The sequence below is a fragment of the Anser brachyrhynchus genome (assembly GCF_964034855.1).
Source record: "Anser brachyrhynchus genome assembly, chromosome: 18".
NCBI classification, from domain to species: Eukaryota; Metazoa; Chordata; class Aves; order Anseriformes; family Anatidae; genus Anser; species Anser brachyrhynchus.
In genome coordinates, this window is record NC_137711.1 from 9023322 (window position 1) to 9044666 (window position 21345).

The window sequence follows — 21345 nt, forward strand, 5'->3', positions numbered from 1 at the left end:
ACCCCCTACGTCTGAGATGAATCCCCTTACATTTCCCACCAAGAATGAGTTTTCAGCCATGTGCACTGTTGCACCCTGGTGCCTGTCTCAGATACAACCTCACGGACTCTCCCTGGAAGTGTGCACTGGCCAGTGCAGTGCAGAGAGCACTTTGGAGCTCATTCCTTCTGCTGCTCCAACAAGCAGTCCTGAGCATCTCTACTGAGAGGCACTCAGGGTGAACAAACCCTTTTCCTTGCTGGACAAGACTTTATTTTTTTATTTTTAACATAAACATCATGGTTATTTCCAAACCTCCCATTTTTGCCAGCTCCTAAGTGTGACAGCTGCAAATAGCAGCACAAGGGAGCAAGTTACAGCCAAGCAATGCAGCGGTCGATTGTTCTGTTCTTCTGGATGACTGAGTGGTGTGGGGAAGTGCTGGCAGGACCAAACTCTTCCTGTGAAACCAGCTAGTTCAAATAGTTTATGACTCAAGTTCCAGTGCATGCTGTCAGTCCAAAATATATCAATATTCTGAGAAACTGACTCAAAAATTTACTTTTCTTTTGCCCCACATCATTATTATTTTTTTTTCTCACAGAAAATAAGTTACTTTTGAAGTTAAAGAAAAAAGAGAAGACTGGAAAAGAAAAGACTGACGAGAGACCTCATCAATGTGTGTAAATATCTGAGGGGAGGATGTCAAGAGGATGGAGCCGGTCTCTTTTCAGTTGTGCCCAGTGAGAGGATGAGAGGCAACGGGCAAAAACTGAAGCACAGGAGGTTCCAGCTGAATATGACAAGGCATTTCTTTACCATGAGGGTGACAAAGCACTGGAACAGGTTGCCCAGAAAGGTTGTGGAGTCTCCTTCCCTGGAGATATTCAAAACCCACCTGGACGCCATCCTGCACAAGGTGCTCTAGGTGATCCTGCTCGGGGGGAGGGGGGGAGGAGGGTTGGACTAGATGATCTTCCGAGGTCCCTTCCAAACTTGGCCATTCTGTGATTCTGTGAAGGACAAACCATTGATAATACCTTCTACAAGCACAAAACAGAATCTAGGGAAAACATACGTTGCCTATACTATAATTCCAGGAACAGGCAAAGAACTTCAGTATCCAAGAACTGCTCTGAGAACTGTTTATTCTCATAATGTCCATCCTGCCACTCAGCCTCTTACAGATGTAGGCTAGCACTGCAACCTTTAACTATAAATTCAGTACCTGATAAACAGGAAAAATATTTTAATGTCTGTCCTCAGTAATGAAATTCTCCTCCTTTTATTTATGCTGAAAGATGCTTTAGAAATGAATGGTTTTCTGTGGGCTGCCATGCCTTATCTTATGTTAGCAATGCAAGATCTTCTGCAAATAAGGTTGTAACGTGACATTAATCTGCTAAAACATATATAAAACCATGGAGTACAAAGTAAGAGCTGAACATCAGCCTACTCCTGCATATGCACCAATTTCCACTTAAGGCAAAATTTTCAATCCCTGCCACAGTTTTGTCCTCAAAGTCCAACCAACATGCAGGCAAACAAGCCAATGAGTGAGGGACAGACATTTGAATTCTGCTTTACTGCTGTCACCACCATTAGGGTCCTTATGTATACAGCAGTGATACTAGAAACTCTACTATTGAATCAGGCTTTATTTTGACTTCCAGAAATCCTCCACCTTGAACCTTCTCCTATGGCCAAGCAACTTTCTGCTTTCTTTGATCCACCCTGACCCCATTAACCTTGGCCAGAACCTTACCCAGGAACTCAATGTCAGAAGTGGACAGGAGATGAAAATAAAATACTATGAATACAGAGAAAGCTAGACTTTCTCTGAGGCATGACTACAAGTAGTGTTTAGGGCTTCTGTTCTTTGTCCCATAAGAGAACTTTCTATCTGCTTTTTTAACCTATCTTTTTTCATGTGATGTTTGTTTACATATCTTATTTCATTATCAGGTTAAAGGTTTGACTAGATGATCTTAGAGGTGTTTTCCAACCTGAATGATTCTATGATTCTATGTTCTGGGAAGCTGGGAGGGTAATAATAAAGACCAGGGATCTATCCCAGACCTGTCCATTGACAGTCACTGTATCATTACGTCATTGATCCCAGTGTGTTTTGCCACAGGTTTTGCTTTCCAAATCTTACTTTCTGACAAAACTTCCTCTTTCATATGTGCAATAGGCTGGCCTGCTAACCTGACACATCAGGAAAATAGCTCACGAAATCATTTACGGCTGAAATATAAAACGAGAACCATAATTGTTTATGACAATCTACGTAGTATCATAAAAGTGATTGTTATTGCTAAAGTAATTCACCCATCCAGGCTTCGACATATCTGCTGTGAACACAAGGAAAAAAAAAAGCTTTTTCTGGTGACACTGCCTTACAAAATTTAGCGTACACAATAAATTTTGTTCAGGAGAAGTGTAAGAGATATTACAATGAAAAACAGCAGCCACAAATATCTCTTGGCAGTGGTGACTTACTGCAACAGAAACCAATGCAACTACTCAAAATACTGCTAGCAGAAAGAGCTTTTGTAGGTCAGCATAAGAACCACATCATGAGGTTCAAACAGCTGTTAGGTTTTAAAGTCTCCATATATATTTAAAATTTTCTTAAAAGGCCAGAATTCATCCCTCACAGGAGTCCACTGCTTTGAGAAAGAAATATCACAGTTGATTCTTCACCAGGTAGACAACCGAGTAAGAATTCACCGAATGCAGTTCCCTGAGGTTTATATATCACCAATTCACTCTCCAATTCAGCATCTCACACCTGCAATATCATTCAGTGTTTATGCAACATCAGTGCTTGGAGGGCTTGGCAGAAAATGAGAGCCCCTTGGTCAAACACCCCGTGAGACAAGCTCTACCCCAAAGGTGCTGCCCTTGAAGTAGAGAAGATGGAACAAGGGCAAAAGGGAGGAGAGATTTCCTTTTAATTCCGTGGACGGGGAAGCCTCACAGAGAGATTACAGCAGTAATTTTGATCCTTGACTTCCCTGATGTCAAGGCTATGGTCAGTAACAGAGTTGCAGCCTCACTAGCTCCCAGCTAGCGGCAATGCCAGAAAGCTGCACACCAGCCCAGCACAGGATCACAGAATCGTAGGGGTTAGAAGGGACCTCTGGAGATCATCAAGTCCAACCCTCCTGCTAAAAGCAGGTTCCCTACAGTAGGTTGAGCAGGAAAGCATCCAGGCAGGTCCTGAATATCTACAGAGAAGGAGAATTCACCACCTTCCTGGGAGCCTGTGTCAGCGCTCTGTGACCCTCACGGTAATGAATTTCTTATGCGTGTTTGCGTGGAACTTCCTGTGTTCCAGTTTTTGGCCATTGCCCCTTGTCCTATCACTGCATGACATTGAAAAGAGCCTGGCCCCATCCATTTGCCTCCTGCACTTTAGATCTTTATAAACATTGATCAGATCACACATCTCAGTCTTCCCCATGCTGATCAGACCCAGGTCTCTCAGCCCCTCCTCATGCTAGAGATGCTGCAGGCCCTTAAACATCTTTGCGGCCCTCCTTTGGACTCTCTCTAGAAGATCCTTTTTTAACTGAGGAGCCCACAGCTGGACACAGTATTCCAGATGTAGCCTCACCAGGGCAGAGCAGAGGGGAAGGATCACCTCCATCAGCCTGCTGGCCACGCTCTTTTAAATGCACCCCAGGATGCCATCGGCCCACTTGGCCACGAGGATACATTGCTGCCTCATGGCCAACCTGCTGTTGACCAGGACCCCCCTGACAGGACACGGGGTTTTCACCAGATCTGTGATTTTTGTACCAAAGTGCTGTGAACAAAGCCAGAAATGGTGCAATGCCTCCTGCTCCAGGACACTGCAGGGAGCTGGAGGAGTCAGCAGGGCAGAGTGGGTGCTGCACAAGAGCCAGATGGCTGAGGGGGCCCTTTCTGGAGCGTGTGATGAGTACAACACCACTGTAGCCAGCTGCTGAGCCTCCTCTGGAAACACAGATTCCCCACCTTTCCCTCTGTGTCCTGCTTCATCTTAGTACTGTTGAACTTTCTACAGCAAAATTACCTAATATCTGAAAGCTGATAAAAGGCACAAATCAAAGCAACCTTGAACATCATGAGGGAGCGAGGACCAAGCCAGTGTTTGCTTGCCAGGCTGGGCCATTTCATGGCATGCTGAGCAGCATCCACCACTGCCAGCAGCTCGCACCAAGGCCAGCACACACAGAGCCATGCAGAGAAGCAGCCAAATCACTGTCACCCACCTGCAAAAGGTCCCCTCTACCAAAAGCCCTAGGGAAACTGCAGTGGCTGGTGGCAGCCTGGGAAATGTTCACATTTTTCACAGACCTGGTCATACCTTCTACAGCATTCAGATCCACTGCAGAATGACGCAACTGTGATTTTTGCCTTCCCTAGCATCAGGCAGTTTCTGTTACAACTGGCATTTTGTTTAAGGGAAGCGATGGGAGAATTATTTTGAAGCCTGCATAAAAGTGGCTCTACCTATACACCACATACACCATGCTCTCACACTGCTTGTGTTTCTGCTTTATTTCACTGTCAGTCTGTGTAGAGCTGCAGACATTGGCTGAATCGGGTTGAAACAGTGATGTTGTCATATCTGGGGAGAGAAAAAGTCTGAAAAAAGCAGCTCTCCAGAGCTGAACCTTGTCTGTACTGGCTTAGAGCAGCATTTGGAAAATTCCCAGATGAAGTGTGACCTCATCTGTTGGAAGAAATGAATGCTGTCAACTCCAGAGTTTACATCAGTGTCTAAAGGCCCTGTCACATGCACAGCTGAGCTTCCTCCAAAAGGCAGATTGTTTTCTAGAAGAGCACCAAGTTCCCAGATGGTGCCAAACAGGAACCACATCTGCAACTGTGAACCTTTAACCTAGACACAGTTTGTTGGGTTTTCAAGACAGACACCGTGCACCAAACACCAAGGGAGGTTTTGATCAAAGACACATAGCACAAGTAATATCCAAAAGCATCTCAGATATCAGAAAAGAAAGGGAGCTCAGATCTAAGATGTTTCAAGTGTTATAAGCACACTCACAGCCAACATTGTAGATAAAACAGTTTGGCCACAGCCAGTCAATAAATTAAAACAAAATCCAAAGTGTTCTTTAAAAGGAAACTGAAAGAATTTAGCACAATTATTACTGCTTAATATCAAAACTAGCTATTAAAATTTCCCTTTAACTGTAGAGACCAAGGACTAAAGAAAAGAAACTGCAATTAAAATCCAGGGTTTGGTTCATGGTTACTTTGATTTCTCCCTGAAAAAAACAAAATGGTGACCCTAACTCTTCATTTTTTTCCATTGCTAAGTAGGTGTTATGGAAATTATGCAAGCCAATCACCATAAGAGGGTTTGAGTCTAGGTTTCCTCAATGTTAATAAGCCAGCAAAAAGTCTTCTACAGAGTTAAGTTACAGCTGAGTTAAGTTACAGCTACAGCTCAAGCTAGGTGCCTCCAAGGAGCAACCCTGATTTTCCGATAGCCTTCCAGTTTACAGTCCTCCCTCCTCCACATCCCTGGTGCACGCCGTCTATGTTGTCCAGCTGCATTTCTGGGCCTGGGGCTTCATCTTCTCCTGGCTGGTCTCCTTCTGTCTCCAGGCAATTCTTTGCATATGTGACTTGTCTTTTCCTCTTATCTCAGGATTAGGAAACTTTTAAGTAAAAGTTTTGTTCCTACTCCCTTGTATTCTAGTTTCAACTGGGGCTGGGTTACAGTTTCTCTGCTTAAAACCAAAAGGTTAAAAGTAAGTTCCCATGGCCTAAGGTTCCATTAATTGTAGCTACTAGGGCTAAGCTGCTACCTATCTTTCTACAGTAGGACATCAGGAAATCTCGTCTCCTGAGAAATCAAATTTCTGAGACCATCAGCCAAAATGCATGAGTTACTTTTCCTTCAGTACAGATTTTTACACGCACCGAAAAGCACAGCTTTTCACAGACTAAAAAGAAGAAAATGAAGAAGGAAGGAATATTAGGGTCCCTGGAGCAGGGCACAGACACTGCTCCAATCTCGTCTGCCTGGCTATAGGACTAAGGATATTGTTGGGTGATTACTGAAATTCAGGCTTGCCCCTTTGAAGCACACCTGTAACGACTGTGAAATCAAAACTGAAAAGAGAAATAAAGGCAACCTCTGAGGAAGGATTTGTAGTATTAAGCCTGGTTGATAAAACTCCACCGACAAGGTCTTCCTTTCCGTGGGACAAAGCTCTCTGTGGTGGCTACAGGCACCAACTGCTACTTCCAGATAAGAGGTTTCAGAGCTTTCAAATGCAGCGCCAGAAAACCACAGCCAAGAGTCTGCAAGCAGCTCAACGGCACAGCAAGGAAACTCATGTCTAAGCAAATAAACAAGGCGCCATTCCCTGATGGTCCTCCTCGCATCTCCTTTAACTACGAAGAGAACTCTGGGTTTTAAGTTCCTGACACATGGCCAATACAACCTTCTTGTTAATGATCGTACCGGCCTTCTGGTTTCTGTGTGCCACATCAACCCACTTCCCTCATTTCCCTTTGGCATCACGGCACGAAGGCAAGAGCTCTGCTTTGCCCCCAGGCAGCTGCTGCTCCAACGCACTGGTGCTCGCGGAGCCTCATGCACAGCAGGAGAGGTGCCTGCACCCACCAGCGGGCACCTAAGGGGGAGAGCTGCGGGCATCCTTCCCCTAGGGACTCCAGGTGTTTAGGAAACAAGACAAAATCTGTGCATCTCTCTCCCCTGTTGTTTTTCCCCCAGGGAACTGCTCTTTTTGCTTTCATGGACATCCCTCCATTGTCAGGAAGCAGATTCAAGCAAAACCACTGAACTGCTCCGCTTTATAGCTGCTTAGAAAGCACCACTTCCAGCACTTCAAAGCTTCACCATGCACCTTTCTGTGGAGAACAGCAATTCAGCTACTACTGTTCAGATGGCTTACCTCACTGGAAAGAGCAAGATTTGGGGGCTAGCAACTGTGCCAGAGCATCATCCCCATGCCAATACAGCACGTTTCTGCCCTGTTTGCTGCATCCTGCTGCAGCTGCCCATTTCTTTCCTTATCAGGAGCTGTTAGGGGGGAAAGCCCCACTGCTGATAAGGAGAGCTTTCAGACCTGTCTGTCCTCTTATTTCACTAGTAGGTTTGTTTGATTATGGTTTTTGTTTTGATCTTTACTTCTTGCTTAATGATGATAAGATGCAATGTGACTTGCCAATAAAACGAGCCCTTTATGGTAAAAGGTGCTGCTGCTGGCATCAGGAGAACGAGGGGAGGAAGACTTCAAAGCCTATGAGCACAGGTTTAGGGATGTGGATAATACCCATTTCTTTCTTTCTATCTCAGTTTGGTTTTGGGGGGGAAGGGAGGGGCAAAAACTATAAACATTCATTTTAGTTACCGACCAGTGCATTATAAGGTTACAACAGGCCAGAGACCTACAGGGTGTTTGACCCCACTCCTTCCCCTCTCTGCCTGTGTAGCTCCACAGAGCCATAACCCCTGACCTGACAATAGCTTTTGGCACATGCAAGGACCTTTCCTGGTCCCTCACTGTCACGTTAGGGTGTGTATGGAGCCATGGATTCATTATACATTCTCGGGATGAGGATTATCGAGTCTATGTATATTGTGTAGGGATACTGAACGTTTCATTATAATCCGGATTTTAACATACAAACTAATTGTTAGCATAAAGTACAATAGAGCGAGTATTAACAAAACAACAGGGTGAAGCACCTTGCTGAAGATTCCTGTGGCAGCTGGCGACCATCCAAACAAACTATCCCACCAACAGTGTTTATCATCTTTCTTTACTCTTTCCATCACTCGATGTATTTCTTCTACACCATGATGGACAGCAGAGTCTTTTGTCCATTTTCTCGAACTTGTTTCATCAGCCGCTTCAAGTCTTCATGTCACAGTAATTTCTTCACCAAGGTAAGGTTCATTCCAATAGGAGTAGGCGGCAGATCATGAAGCCATGGATGTAATAAGTTGATAAGAAGTGACAGAAGCTGAGCAACTAAATCACATCCTCGAATTTTGGTAAAATTACAAACATAAACATTAGAGTGATTACTGGTATCTTCTGTAGTATTATCTATGACTATAGAATCACCATAGGTTCTCATGCGTTTAAAATTAATTGATGATCATTTTCTTCAGTTTGTTCCCCATAGGGTAAAATGTCTGATAGAAGCCATTGACTTGCTCCTAAGGCCAATAAGAATGATTTTATCGGTCTTTCCAATTTCCTTACGTCATCCGTAGTAGCAGTTATTCTACTCATTAGGACATCAGCATCAATGTTATTTAGTATACCTAATCCTGTTCCAAATAACCCAGTTGCATCCCATAACTTGTGCCAAGATTGTTTCAGAGAATTTCAGAGAACATCCATGTAACCACACTAACCAAAGGAAATTTAAAAAGGAAATAAAATATGCTCGGTTGTATTCAGCCTGCAGGGTTAGAAAGAGGGTGAAATAACAATCTTTGACTTCCCATGCGTAGGGATATTTGGGACTAGTTAGTACCATTGCTACTGTTCCAATGTGAGGCATCTTCACTAGCACAGGTTGTCCAGTGTAAAATCCTGTAGGATGTTCTTCTGGTTTATAACAAACCTTTGGGGTGATTGTAGCGGTAGACGCACAGAAGGCTTTCACTATCTCTGCCATGTTTGGAACTGCAGAAGGCAACGGTGTGGTGTTACCAGTTAACTGTCTGTAATCCCCCGTAGAACGCCATTGCCTGTTTGGTTTCTTTACCAGCCATACTGGTGAACTATAAGGTGAATGAGTCCTTTTAATAATGCCTCTCTATTCTGATTATGTTACCACCCCGTCAATCCCCATAAGTGCTGCTGCTGGCAACAGATATTTCCGAACATGAGTGATTTTATAGGGGTGTAAGGTCATGGATGTTTGTAACAGACTCAGTTTCACTATGCCTGAATCCCTTTGATGTGTCACCAAACTCCACACAGTACCATCTGGGAGTTTCTACGTTTGCCCATGTAGTATGTCAAATCCTAAAATATTAGTATATGCAGCACCTACTAATACTCCTGCCCTGGTTAATTTTTGTTCCTCTACCAGCCAGAGGGAAATTTTTGCATTGGGGCATTCTTTTTCCACATCATTGATTCCTGTGAATTTAACCCTGTGTTGAGCAGGTGTTATGCGCAGAGTTTGTGCTGTCTCGTGTAATTTTCCTAGTTACTTTAGGCAATTACTCCACACTCACCACCCCTGTGTGGTGCAGGGGCGCCCATGGCAGCCTCAGCTTGGCACTGACACGAGCTCTGCACGCCAGGGAGTGATGTCTCCTCCCGGTCCACAGTCCACTTTTAGCCCAGGACAGAAAGCTGTGACATGTTTGTGTGCACCTTGTGCCTCTTTCCGTCACCTGACCCATAAACCAGAAGGTCTGAACAAGGTAATTGTGTTTACAAGTTGTACTCTGGGAATAAGGCATGCTTCTTGGAAAGCTAGCTTCGGGTATTTTTTAAGCAGCTATCACACATACACGATCAGGCTTCAGTTTAATCACAGTGCTGCAAAACAACTGCTGCCCTTTCGGAGCATCTATGGATAATTTAGTTTGCTTTTACAGTCCCAGTTCAGGGCTACAACTACTCTATTAGAAAAGCACTTCAAACACTTGGTGATTTGTCTATTGTTATACACACGTTCCAGGCTCAGAACATTGAATTAGAGTTATTTCCTCTAAATTAAAATAAAACAACAACAATTCCTCTCTTTTCTTTGGCAGGCATGCTGGCCCTGGCTAAGACCCATGGTATAATCTCATGCACAAGGTTGAATTAACATCTCTCTTCAGTACCTTCTTACACCTAGTTTCTTTTTTCCCCTACTGTTAGCTTTAGTCCAGGCCACCATCCTCTCGAAAAACCCTAGATGCATTGCACCAAACTTTTCTACTTTATTTTTTTAGTGCTCTTTAAAACCAGCACCACTTACTTCCAGATTCACCCTACAGCCACCAAACCTGCCAGGATTTACACACGCAGCTCCCAGGAGAGCTGTCCCGTCTCTTTGCACAGACAGACTCACAGACAGACTCACAGACAGACAGCCTGCCCGCCCCAACCAGTGCATCAGCCAAATGTGCGTACCCCAGCCCCAGTACCTCATCCTTGAGCTGGAAGTCCCAAAAGCTCACAGCCCGAGACCAGACAGCAGAGGTGGAACCGACAGCGCTCTGTCCCCATCCCGCAGCAGCATCACATCAGGACACGGGTATCAGAACCGCACAGAGCGGCTGAGAGCACCTGCACCTGGGGGCTGCTCACTGCCCACCTTCGGTTCATGGAGCTCATCTCTGCACCCAGCCTTGCTCTTGCTTGCGGCTGTATGACTTCCATGTGCCCTCTCTTTCTTTGTTTGCCAAGAGAAAAAATTAATCTTGCTCTGCTGCGTCTTGTACGCTATTAAAACAAACAAACAACAAAAAAAAAACAAATAGGTTTTACTGGAGCAGTTCTGTGAAAAGTCACTGCTGAGGAATGTTGGCAGCTGGCTGCACCCCCCTTCACCTATCAATTGCATTCGGAAACGTACCGGCAAAGTTCCAGTGTTGCTCGATTTGCTTTACAACTGCCCCACAGCTGGATGTGATACGTGCTGCTCTGGAAGGGAGAGCTTGTGTACCCAAGCATCCACTACATGGCACTACTTGATTGTACAGCATGTTTGTGTTTGTACTCATTAGCAGAAGTGAGGAAAAGCAGGCTGATTGGGTAGACAACTGAAAAAAAGCGTTAAGCCAATCTGAATTAAAACCTATTTAGCATTCTTTGCTGCAGGCTTAGCATCCAGTCTCCACCCCGGGATTAGTGCAGTGGATGCCAGCAGGGGATTACCATGGATATCAGCAAATTTGGGGCTTCACAGAACGGTTGAGGTTGGCAGGGACCTCTGGGTCTACCTGGCCCAAGCCCTGCCCCAGCAGGGCCACCCAGCACCATGTGCAGGCGGCGTTGGGAGATCCCCAAGGAGGAGCACTCAGCACCTCTCGGGGCAGCCTGTGCCAGGGCTCCAGCACCTGCCCAGCAGCACAGGAGCGTTCCTGGTGTTGTGAGGGAGCCCCTGTGCTCCAGGTGGCACCCAGTGCCTCTCGTCCTGTCCCTGGGCACCACCAAAAAGAGCCTGGCTCTGTCTTCTCTGCACCCTCTCCTCAGGTATTCATAGACATCGATGAGATCCCCCATCAATAAGCTGCCCCAGCCATCCCTGCCTCTCCTCGCAGCAGAGCTGCTCCAGGCCCTTCAGCATCCTGGCACCCTTCTGTTGGACTCTCTCCAGTATGCCCAGTCTGCCTTGTTCTGGGGTCCCAGAACTGGACACAGCACTCCAGGTACAGCCACACCAACACTAAATTGAGGGGAAGAATCACAGCTCTTGACCTTCTGGCAATACTTGACCTAGTGTTTGCTTTTCCAAGTCCTTTTCTTTGACGTTGCATTTGGCACTATGACAGGTAGATAAAGCTTAGCAAAGCACAGTGTGGCTGCAGCACAGCGACACGGCTGTGTGCAGGCACTGGCAGGACAGCCCAGGGGAATTCCCTGTAAGTCTCAATGCAGATATCCCAGATCAGAGCCTCCCTAGCTGGCCCACGTAACGCAGCCATCGCTGTCAATTCTGTCTGTGCAGACTGGGGGCACTGCCAGCGCAAGGCACAGTGGATCTGGGAGTTACAGCCAGAATTACATTGAGTCCCAGCTAACTAACATGAAGAGAGATCTAAATACAAGTATATTCCTGCCTTGAGGTACTATGGCTCCTAAGGACTGCTGACATGGTGACGGCACACACAAGCAGCGAAGGGAGCATTTTTCATTCTCCTATCACACATTTTGGACCACAACTGAAAGCACCTCCAGCATGGGCTGATTGATAGCCCAACTTCAGAGTTTATATTTTCTTTTAAACACATCACACGGTATCCGTAGGAGACAAGGTTTCTCCAGGTTTGCAGGTCCAAGAAAAATAGCAGTGCAATCTTTTCCTGCCTCAGCACACGAGGTTTCATTCACCTGGCTAAAAGCACTGCTTGTCAGTGTGGCATCCTGCCCTGCCAAGCACGGCACTGGCTGGAGCAGCAGACAACGATTTCCCTTCTGTGAGGGGAAATGCTTGAGCAGAGCAAAATCTGCTTTATACCACTGTGAAAATCCCCAGTTAATTTTACAGGAGATGAAAAGCATGACTGGGAGGACAGAAGTGCAGCCACAACTCCACTCTGATCCAAGCCTGGCAATGCAAGCCCTGGCCGCAGGTCTTGGTTTTTGTTCTCAGCCCGAACAGACAACAGTAATGCATTCCCTTGGAAACATTTATCAGAGGGTGGGGGGGCTGGCAGCCTGGAAATGCACAAGTTCAAAACACGAATACACTGCCAATAAGCAAACTTATGCCACATGACAAGCCTGCAAGCTTAAAAGCCGAGACCACCAAATAACTCCAACTCCCAGGTGGACACACAGCACGACCTGGAGCAACCTCCCCTTTCCGTGGTCTGGTCTACCCTCTGCAAAAGCACAAGCACCTCTCGGCTTCAGAGGGGGCACAGAGCATCCTCTGCCCGAGAAAGTCACCCCTGAGATGGCTACGGAGTGCCACAGCTTGCTGTAAAACGTCTGCATGCTGGACAAGGATTTTGTAACCTACCCAGCCACCTTCTGACACCAGGCAGTCTTGTTTGTGTTTGCATTGATAAAAAGCAGATTCTGCATCTTTGGACATTTTTCATCAAGCCTAAAATGGAAGAATTGCATAACAATACCACTCATGCAAATAAAAACAACTGTATATTTGCTCTAAACTACAGAAGGCAACTGAATACTTAAAAGGCAATGACCTTACTAACATAATCCTCTGCATCTCAGGGTGCCTCATCCCGTGTGCCTTCTGAAAAGCTTAAACCTAGGTATGGCCCAGGGAATAAGAGAAACACAAAGGTTACAAATGTTGCAAGTAAAACCTTTGCCAATAGATAGGGATCAATCTATGTCTCTGTGTGATAGCTGGCAGCACTCCTCAAATAACAAAGCAAAGGAAACAGCCACAGCACTCTGCCTGTTGTCTCTGAGCCCTTGTTTTTCCTTGTATGACTCATGCTCCACATCTGACCATTGCTACTCATTTGGCCGTTTATAAGAATTGGATATATGTGATGTGGATTTCGATCTTGGAGGAAGTTACTTCAGCCCTGGAACATAAGACAGGGGATTTTGGGCTACTTCCTTGACCTCTGGTATTGTGCTGGAGTCCAGCGACCCAAGGAGTTCCCATGTTTCCCCGATCACTGCTTCCCTCAAGTAAGGGAGAACCAGCTAACATCTCCCTCTCCACATACACATTCCAGAGGATAAATAGACACAGATTTAACAATACACACAGGCAACCTTTGACACAAGTGGGCCTTTTCTGCTTCCCCTTCTGAATAGAATGCACTGGTACCAGAGATCTGGAGAATTTTAACTTCTTTTCTCTCTAAAAGGGTTGTTTAATCACTAGTTTGGGTATTTAGCACTTTACCATTCACTGAGAAGATAGGAGCCGTCCATCCTGCAGCAACCCAAGCCCCTTGATGGCTGTTGCATTCACCAGCCCGGGCAGGCAGGTGGAGGGCACCATACTGCCTCCTCTGACACTACAAGGCACTCGCACGTCCTCTCCAATACAGTTACTGTCTGCAAGAAGGCTCATGGCAGCTCAGACCCATCATTCCAGGCCAGGCAGAAAATCCAAGAAGAAACTCCTTTTGCACCAGGTTTTCCCTCTGGGGTGTGCTCTGTGCCACACACCCCCTCAGCTCTCCTACCATGACAAAGCTGGTGTTGGGGTCTCCCTTCCAGCTGTGGAGACATATGAGCTCATGATGGAAAAGGACCTCGTAACAGCCGTGTAGATGCCAACACTGTTTCTGAAGCATCAGAGCAGATCTCTGTACCATCAGGCTAAAAGATGGGAATCCCAGCAAAAGATTGCCCTTGTTTCATAAGCGATGCAACTGTGCCAACAGAGCTGTCTCTAGAGCAAGGCCATGACTTAATAACTTGGAATATGGAGATCTTCCTTGAACAAACTCATGAAACAGGACACCGTGCTCCAGCTGAGGTCCCACTGAAGTAACCAAGCTAGTTACCACAGTCCCATTCAGTGTGGGATCCCTTCCAACCCACAGCTCTTGTGGAGCTGCCACCAGCAGGTCACCCCCCAGCGTGAACCAGCACAGCTGCTTACTCAAACAGTACTACAAGGCTCACGACTACCCACACATGCCAGGCAGGCTGTGAGGCCACTCTGCGGCCACCTGTGCCTCTTGGACAGGGCACACCAGAGAAGAGCCAAAGTGAGGTGGGTCCCCAGGTAACGTGCTGTGTGGCCAGATGCTGCTCCCCAGACGGACCTCAGGGAGCTTCTATAATGCGATCTGCCACCCAACAAGGGGAATCCAATCCCCCTTTAAGCATCAACTTGAAAGTAAAACTATTGAAAGCATCACATAAACAGCAGTTTTTAAGGTCTAAGATTTCTGCTTCTCCCATCCTGTTTCAAGACCACTGGCTGAGGACGTCTCACATCAGCAGCTTTGGCAGATGATATTTACTCCCATGAAAGGTTAATCTTTACATCTACTTTTAAACAAGATTCTTGTGCCGATGTCAGGGAAACTACTCTGATTTGTTTAATGCCTATAACATAAGGACATTGTTTACAAGGAAGCAAGCAATGAGTAAGGTTCATTTCCTAGTTGATAGTGGCTGGTTTACACCATCTGTCAAGAAAGTCTTGCACTCAGAGGCAGCGAAAAATCCCCACACAACATTATCTCCTTGAAGTTCACCCTCTGCCGTGGTTAACCAAGAGAAAGGCATCCTGAAACAGGCATTTTTACTTTCTGTTTTTAGCCCAGGCTCCCAAGCATTAGTGCACACGTGACCCAGTGAAAACACAGCTACCACAACGGGGAAGCACATCCAAGCCCAACTTCACCACTATAAAAGGAAACACTTAAACAACGGAGAAGTTTGGGTTTGTGCATAACATGGATAAAGTAGGAGTCTCTGCAGTTAAAATGGAATGCGTTCAGTGAAGAAGAATTTCATTCTTCATGACTTGATTGTAACTAATTAAATCTGGCTGAAGTATCACATGCAGGACCTGCATTAAGGATACGTGTTTTATTTGAAAAGTTGATCTGGCAAACAGATTGCCGTTTTTAAATTTTTTTTAAGCATTCAGAGGAAATATTTAAACAGTATTTTTATTGACATGACCTGTCAGAGCATGAAACAGTGGAGAGCACAACCTACTTCAGGCTGAGCAGAAGTGTAGAAGCTGCACAAGGCAGTTGTTTCACTGTAAGATGAGCTTTTTCCTCCCCCCCAGCAAACACCAGGTGAATCGCCCCTTCATTCACTCAAGCATTAGCTCCAGGCAAAATGTTCTAGCTAACTCACCCCAAAATGACCCATCCGACAGCTTTTCTTTTCCCAGCAAGGGACACTAAGCCACCACTTGCTGATGGATGCCTTTCTGGTACACAAACAGAAGAGGAGGAGGACACAGACCAGGGCTGATGCTGGGCACTGGAACTCCCACAGGACCCCTTTGCTCTGCAGGAGCCTGTCCTGCTCCGGGTGCCATCTCCAGATCCCATTGGCACGGCACAAAAAGGATCACGGAGAAGAATAGAAAAAGCAAGGGTGAACCTGTGAGGAGCCACCATCTGACTGAGACCAGAACACACGAGAGGCTTTAGTTCTTCCCATGTGCATGGGAGGCACACTGCAACAGCTCAGTGGCTCATGAGAGACCCTAGCCTCTCAAGTAAAATTAACAGCTACATGAAGGAACACTTCATTTATTGCAACCAAAGGCTTCCTCGTTTGAGCACAGCTTTTCTTTCGTGCCCAACAAGAAAGTGGCTTAGATCTATTTATCCTGATGTTCTCAATTGACCTTTTCACACCAAAGCCTGACTCTTGCTGAGGACACACTTTTTTTTTCACTTCCTCCGTTTGCCATAACTACAGCCCTCTGAGGACTCACACAACATCCTGTGACAGTGGCTTTCACCTTTCTGAAACCTTTCAATCTGCAGAGATATTTTTCTTCCATAAGGCAGTCAGACGCTGGCAAACTACAGCTCAGATCCGTCAGGACACTCACTCACTCACCACATATTTTCCTTGTTGCTGTCACTCTTGCTAGCATTTTTTAGTCAAAGCCTTGCCAACTGTTCTGTACAGAAGAGATTTAAGTTTCAGAGAAAACATGGCAAATGAGCGACTTCAGGCAGCTCACAGTTCAGTATCGCCCAAGATTGCACTTTCTCCCCCTCCAAACCTTAACCCCAATTATGACCCAACACCTACCTCGCAAAATTCTGCCATGAAACAGTGCTCACAATGGATGCCTTTTGGTAGCCCTCAACTTCCCTCACACAACCCCACTCACAACAGGACTCTCCACTTTCTCTGTCTCCAAATCCTAACCCTAATTAAGACCCTAACCCAATACCCACTCCACCTAAGGCTCCCATAAAATGGCACTCACAACAGGAGAAGGTAGGCCCCACAGGTAGCTCTAGGATGCCCATGAGGCCTCCCAGGAACCTCACTGCACCCAGAGGCCTCCCAGTGCACCCTAGAGTCTCCGCGGGCCTCCCAGTGTAGTCTAGCATCTCCTGAAATAATTAAAAGTAGTTGTGAAACATCTAAACTATAGACAAAGTTCATTTAACCTACCCTGAAGTTTGTTCAGTCCCAGAAACCACCAAAATTCACACCACAAAACTACAGCAGAACACTAACAACTTACACATTTCCATCAGGAACTGAACCCGAGCCCCAGAGTCCCCGTTTCCCTTGTCTTCATTCACAAATAGGATATGTGCTTTCATGTCAGACCGCATCCGGTTTTCCTGCAGGTTTGATTGTTATCTATTCCATGCTCATGCTCAGATTATTGTCTGCAAATACTAAGATTTTTTTTTTTTAGAAGGCTAAGCGGAAAAAAAATATCCAGGAAATAGTTTCAAAGCAAAAGGCCTTCCTTCTCTGTGACTCATAGTCTCATACATTGCTTAGGAACAAATACAGCTTTTTCCTCACCATTCTGTGAAACAAATAGCACAAAGTCCTTCTCTTCCTGCCCCTTGCAAAGGTAAATGAACTCATGAAGACTTGGAGACCACAGAGTAAGGGATGCAGAGGAGCACGGTAGCACAATCCACTGCCTTCAGGTGATCATTAAATAATCCCTTTACAGTCACCGAGAACAAATCTAGAGCTGAGGATCACAAGCTGGAGTGGTTTTGTTGCAAAGAGTTAAAGACCCTGGCTCAGCAAGCCCCAAGTCACAGCCACCGGGCTCTCGGCTGCCTGCTTTGCACTGCTGGGGACCTTCCTCTGCAGGGCCCCGCTGCGGCGCTCCCCCAAGGACAACCCCCTGCTGGTGCCGGCAGATTTGTAAATCCTGTGCTGCCAACCAGGCCTAGGTCTGCCACATGCATGAAGTTTTGCCAAAGACAAACAGCTGTAAGGCCCAACCACTGCAAAACAGACATCACTTTCTTTTTTCTGATGGGTTCCCATCATCACTATAGGGTTGGGGGAAAAAACAAAGCCAAAAGAGATCAAGCAAAGCCAGTTTCAAACAGATTCGTTGTTCCTCGCCTCCTGAAGAAGCTGGAGGATCACTGGTCCCAGCAACACCGCAGAAACCCTGCAGTAAAGGAGCAGCTGCAGGAGTTGCTCCAAGCAGACAGAGCACGCTGGAGAGGTGCCAGCAGCCTTCGTGCTGCACCTTCCTTTGCTTAGCCGGAACGTTAACGTGATTACCTCAGCATAAATACAGCTTGTTCTTCCAGTTTGTTTTAAAATAATACAAGCAGAAAGGAAAACAATGTTTTGATGTGATAAAGCAGCGAGAGTAAACAAATACTGTTGATGTGATAGTATCTGCAAATGTACACAGAAGAACTTGACTTGCTGAATCTGATAATCGGCTGCCACTTCTCTGTCATTTCAGGAAATTGGTTTTGTTTTTATGGAAAACCAGGAAGAGGTAATGACATTGGAATTACGAGCTTCACATTTGCCAGGGGAAAGAGGAGAAAACCACAGAGCTTGGGGCAGATGAGCAGGGCAGAAGCTGCATGGCTGGAGCTGCTTGCAGTGGTCACCCAAGGCTGGAGCCCACGAGTGAGGAACAAAGGGAAGAGTTCATTGTGCAAAATGAAGTGCTCAGCACAGCAGGGGGAGAAGCCACACACTGCTCAGAACAGAGGGAGTTTCAGATTTATCCATATTTGAAGTATTTTCCTTGCTGAAACTCTGTCTCCAACACGTCTCTCAACTTCCATTTCTGCCCCCTATTGCTGCAGGGGACATCGGCTTCTTGGGTAGAGGCCAGCAGTACTGCAGATGCCATTCATTTAGAGTCCACAATTACCCATCCTGGTGCAGTAAAGTTGCATCTTTCAAGAACTTTCTGCTTCAAGTTATTGCCTGATTATTTGAAAACGCGTTACGTTTGTTTAGGATCATCACACCACATTTGAGCTTTTAGAAGAGGCTTCAAAGCCCAGACAAATGGCCTTGCACCCAGGCAGGTGGCAGGAGGACAAAGCTGCTAGAGGAGGAGTAACATGCGTTTGGCACTCAGGCACCACTGACACCATGCAGTCACATCACAAGTCACCAGCAACACAGGGAAATGCTCTCCTAGCTCTTTTTCCAGAGGCAAAGCTTGGTCCCTTCACACTACTGAAGTTGTTTCCTATAACAACATTCTGGTCTGCTAAGTAACGCAGTGATCTTCATTAACTTTTTTCTTCCTAAATTCTTGCAAAGCCAAGTCGAGCAAATAAACTCTCATCAGCAGAGCCACACATGGTCACAGCCACCACTGCTGTAGGATATATAGAGTAACATCTCTGTTTCAGATCGGTATTTCCTATAATGTTTTTCTAAATACACTGCATACTCCTACAGCGCAATGGTGTTAAACTCTGAACCCCTGCCCTACAGTGGAAGTGCTGTACAAACACATACCATAAAACCTTTATCTCAGAATTTATAGTTAGGCTAATTGCTGGCACAGCTGCAAGAGATGGCCAGATGCAGGGAGGCTGGGATAACACTGCAAGCCTGGTTTATTATGAATATATTCATTACATGGTGAAAAAGGATGCTAAGCTGCTGAGTGACCAAGACATTTAGTAGATAGGTGGGGAAAAAGTGGGGCTGGAGAGACTATTGTGAGATCTACATACGCATTTCACCTAACATTTTGCTGCAGCTCTCCTAGCAGCCAAGCACCCTGGTGTTCATGTGAGAACACTGTGTTCTTACCCGCAGGATTTTGGTTTTAAGCATTGCTCACTAGTGGTTGTCTCGTAAGCCTGGAAAAGCCCAGAGGGCAAACTTGAACTGGCTGACTTGTTTTTATATCTAAAAAAAAAAAAAAAAAAAAAAAAAAAAAAGTGCATTCACAAGGAGTTGGAGTTGCTAACACCAGTCCCTTTTCTCACGGAAGCAGTCTAAGATAGAGCAAACTGGACACACAGCTCCGCTGCCACACACAGTCCCACGACCATAGACAGCACATGAGTGGCACCAGGACGGCAGTGGGAGCAATGGCAGAGCTGCAGGGCACCCTCTGCCCCTGGAACCCCATGCCTGAGTACTCTGCTGTCTCACACAGATCTCCTTACTCATCCGCACACCCTTTTGCAGAGGATCAGGATGTCTACAGTGCCTGGGGCTAGCAAGGAAATAGATTGAGACATTAGCAAATTTGTCTCAATTGGAACCATCTGTAACCCACATCTTCGGAGCTCAGCCTGGTTCAGACATCACAGCCTCTGGCTCAACATTCATCACCCTGAGAGGAGGCACTGCCTTTCTGAGAAACGATTAGCACCCAAAGGTGTCATTAATACTAATATGGAGCAGATACTGCCCCTTTCACAGTGCTCCATTGGATGCCTGTGGCTGTCCGCAGCGTTCACGTACCCCGGTCCCCAGACACAATGCAGGATGCAATGGGCAGCACCAGAGCATGGCTGCATCCCCTGACCAGCTGTATCCCCAAAAAACAAACTTGGGGTGCCCCAGAAACACTCCCCATGCTGTCATTGCTTACAGACCTGAAGCAGTGGGGAGAGAACAAGCAAAAACACACACTCACAGCACTTGAGCCAAGAGGTAGGGTGCCTGGAGCAACAGAGACAGCTGGAGAAGGAAACACAGGACCAGGGGAAACGTCTGGGCAGAAACGTCAGGATACAGATGGGGAGACTGTCACGCACCCTGGGGTGGTGGCACTGAGATGCTGCCCCACACCCTCTGCATCCCAGGGGCTGGGCACTGCTGTGTGAGCCTCTCCTGCCGCTCACAGGCTTCAGAGCACCTGGTTAGGAGTTCTGCTCACTGCATTTACCTGGTTCGACTGTCAACAGGACATGCACTCCTGGTTAAAAAGCAAAAAAAACAACCCCCGCACCTTTCCCTAAAGGCTTCCACACGTCATAGTGCTGGTGCCCATTTGCACAGGTCCAAGTACTTCCTCTTAAATAGCAAGCTAATAGATTAGATTTTAATCCAGAAACCAAAGGCAGCAGCACGATTTGGATTACCATGGTATTTTTACACAGCACTTTCTTGCCAACACAAAATCACTAATCCTTTCATTTGCTTTAGCGTTTTAATTTCCTCACAAGGGGCAGGCGCTGAGTTCTGCTGTCTGGGGACAGCAACAGGAGCCGAGGGAACGGCATGGAGCTGGGGCAGGGGAGGGTCAGGCTGGGGGTTAGGGAAAGGTTCTGCACCCAGAGGGTGGTAGGGCACTGGGACAGGCTCCCCAGGGACATGGTCATAGCACTGAGCCTGCTGGAGGTCAAGAAGCGTTTGGACAGTGCTCTCAGACACAGGGGGTGGTTTTTGAGTGGTTCCGTGCGGAGCCAGGAGGTGGACTCCATGGTCCTTTGTGGGTCCCTTCCAACTTAGGATGTGAATCAATGGTTGTCCTTAAATTGAGTCAGATTTTCCCTGACGGTCTATCTAGTGGAAAAGAAATTAAACAGATAATGAGACTGAACCACAGAAGGTACCTGTCTTTTCCCAAACTCTTAAAAAATAATAATAATAATAATTTAAAAAAAAAAATAAACTTGAAAAAGCCTTCCCTGCAAAAGCTCCAAGAACTGTGTGGTTAGATAAGTCAGGAACGAGACCTTCCCCAAGTTTTTTCTACTTCCATAACAAAACCAGGCATTTCCTTACCCTTCAGTTGTGTACAATAAAGGCTGGCTGCCAG

General features: G+C 46.3%; 1 protein-coding gene across 8 annotated transcripts in view; it reads right to left on the bottom strand.

The window, feature by feature from the left end:
- Positions 1–21345, bottom strand: part of LOC308179890 (uncharacterized protein) — a 140500-nt gene that overhangs the window by 15818 nt on the left and 103337 nt on the right. For 2 of the 8 annotated variants that reach the window (XM_080560703.1, XM_080560705.1), the window contains exons 1-2: positions 10570–10714; positions 10309–10436 (exon numbers count right to left, since the gene is read on the bottom strand). The exons of 3 other annotated variants lie outside the window; for them this stretch is intronic. In XM_080560703.1, coding sequence (XP_080416829.1) covers positions 10309–10436; positions 10570–10699 — 258 coding nt within the window. In that variant the 5' untranslated portion in view covers positions 10700–10714. Of the gene's footprint in view, positions 1–10138; positions 10437–10569; positions 10715–21345 lie in introns of those variants that run through there. 3 more of the 8 variants (XM_080560709.1, XM_080560712.1, XM_080560708.1) reach the window with 3 other exon arrangements.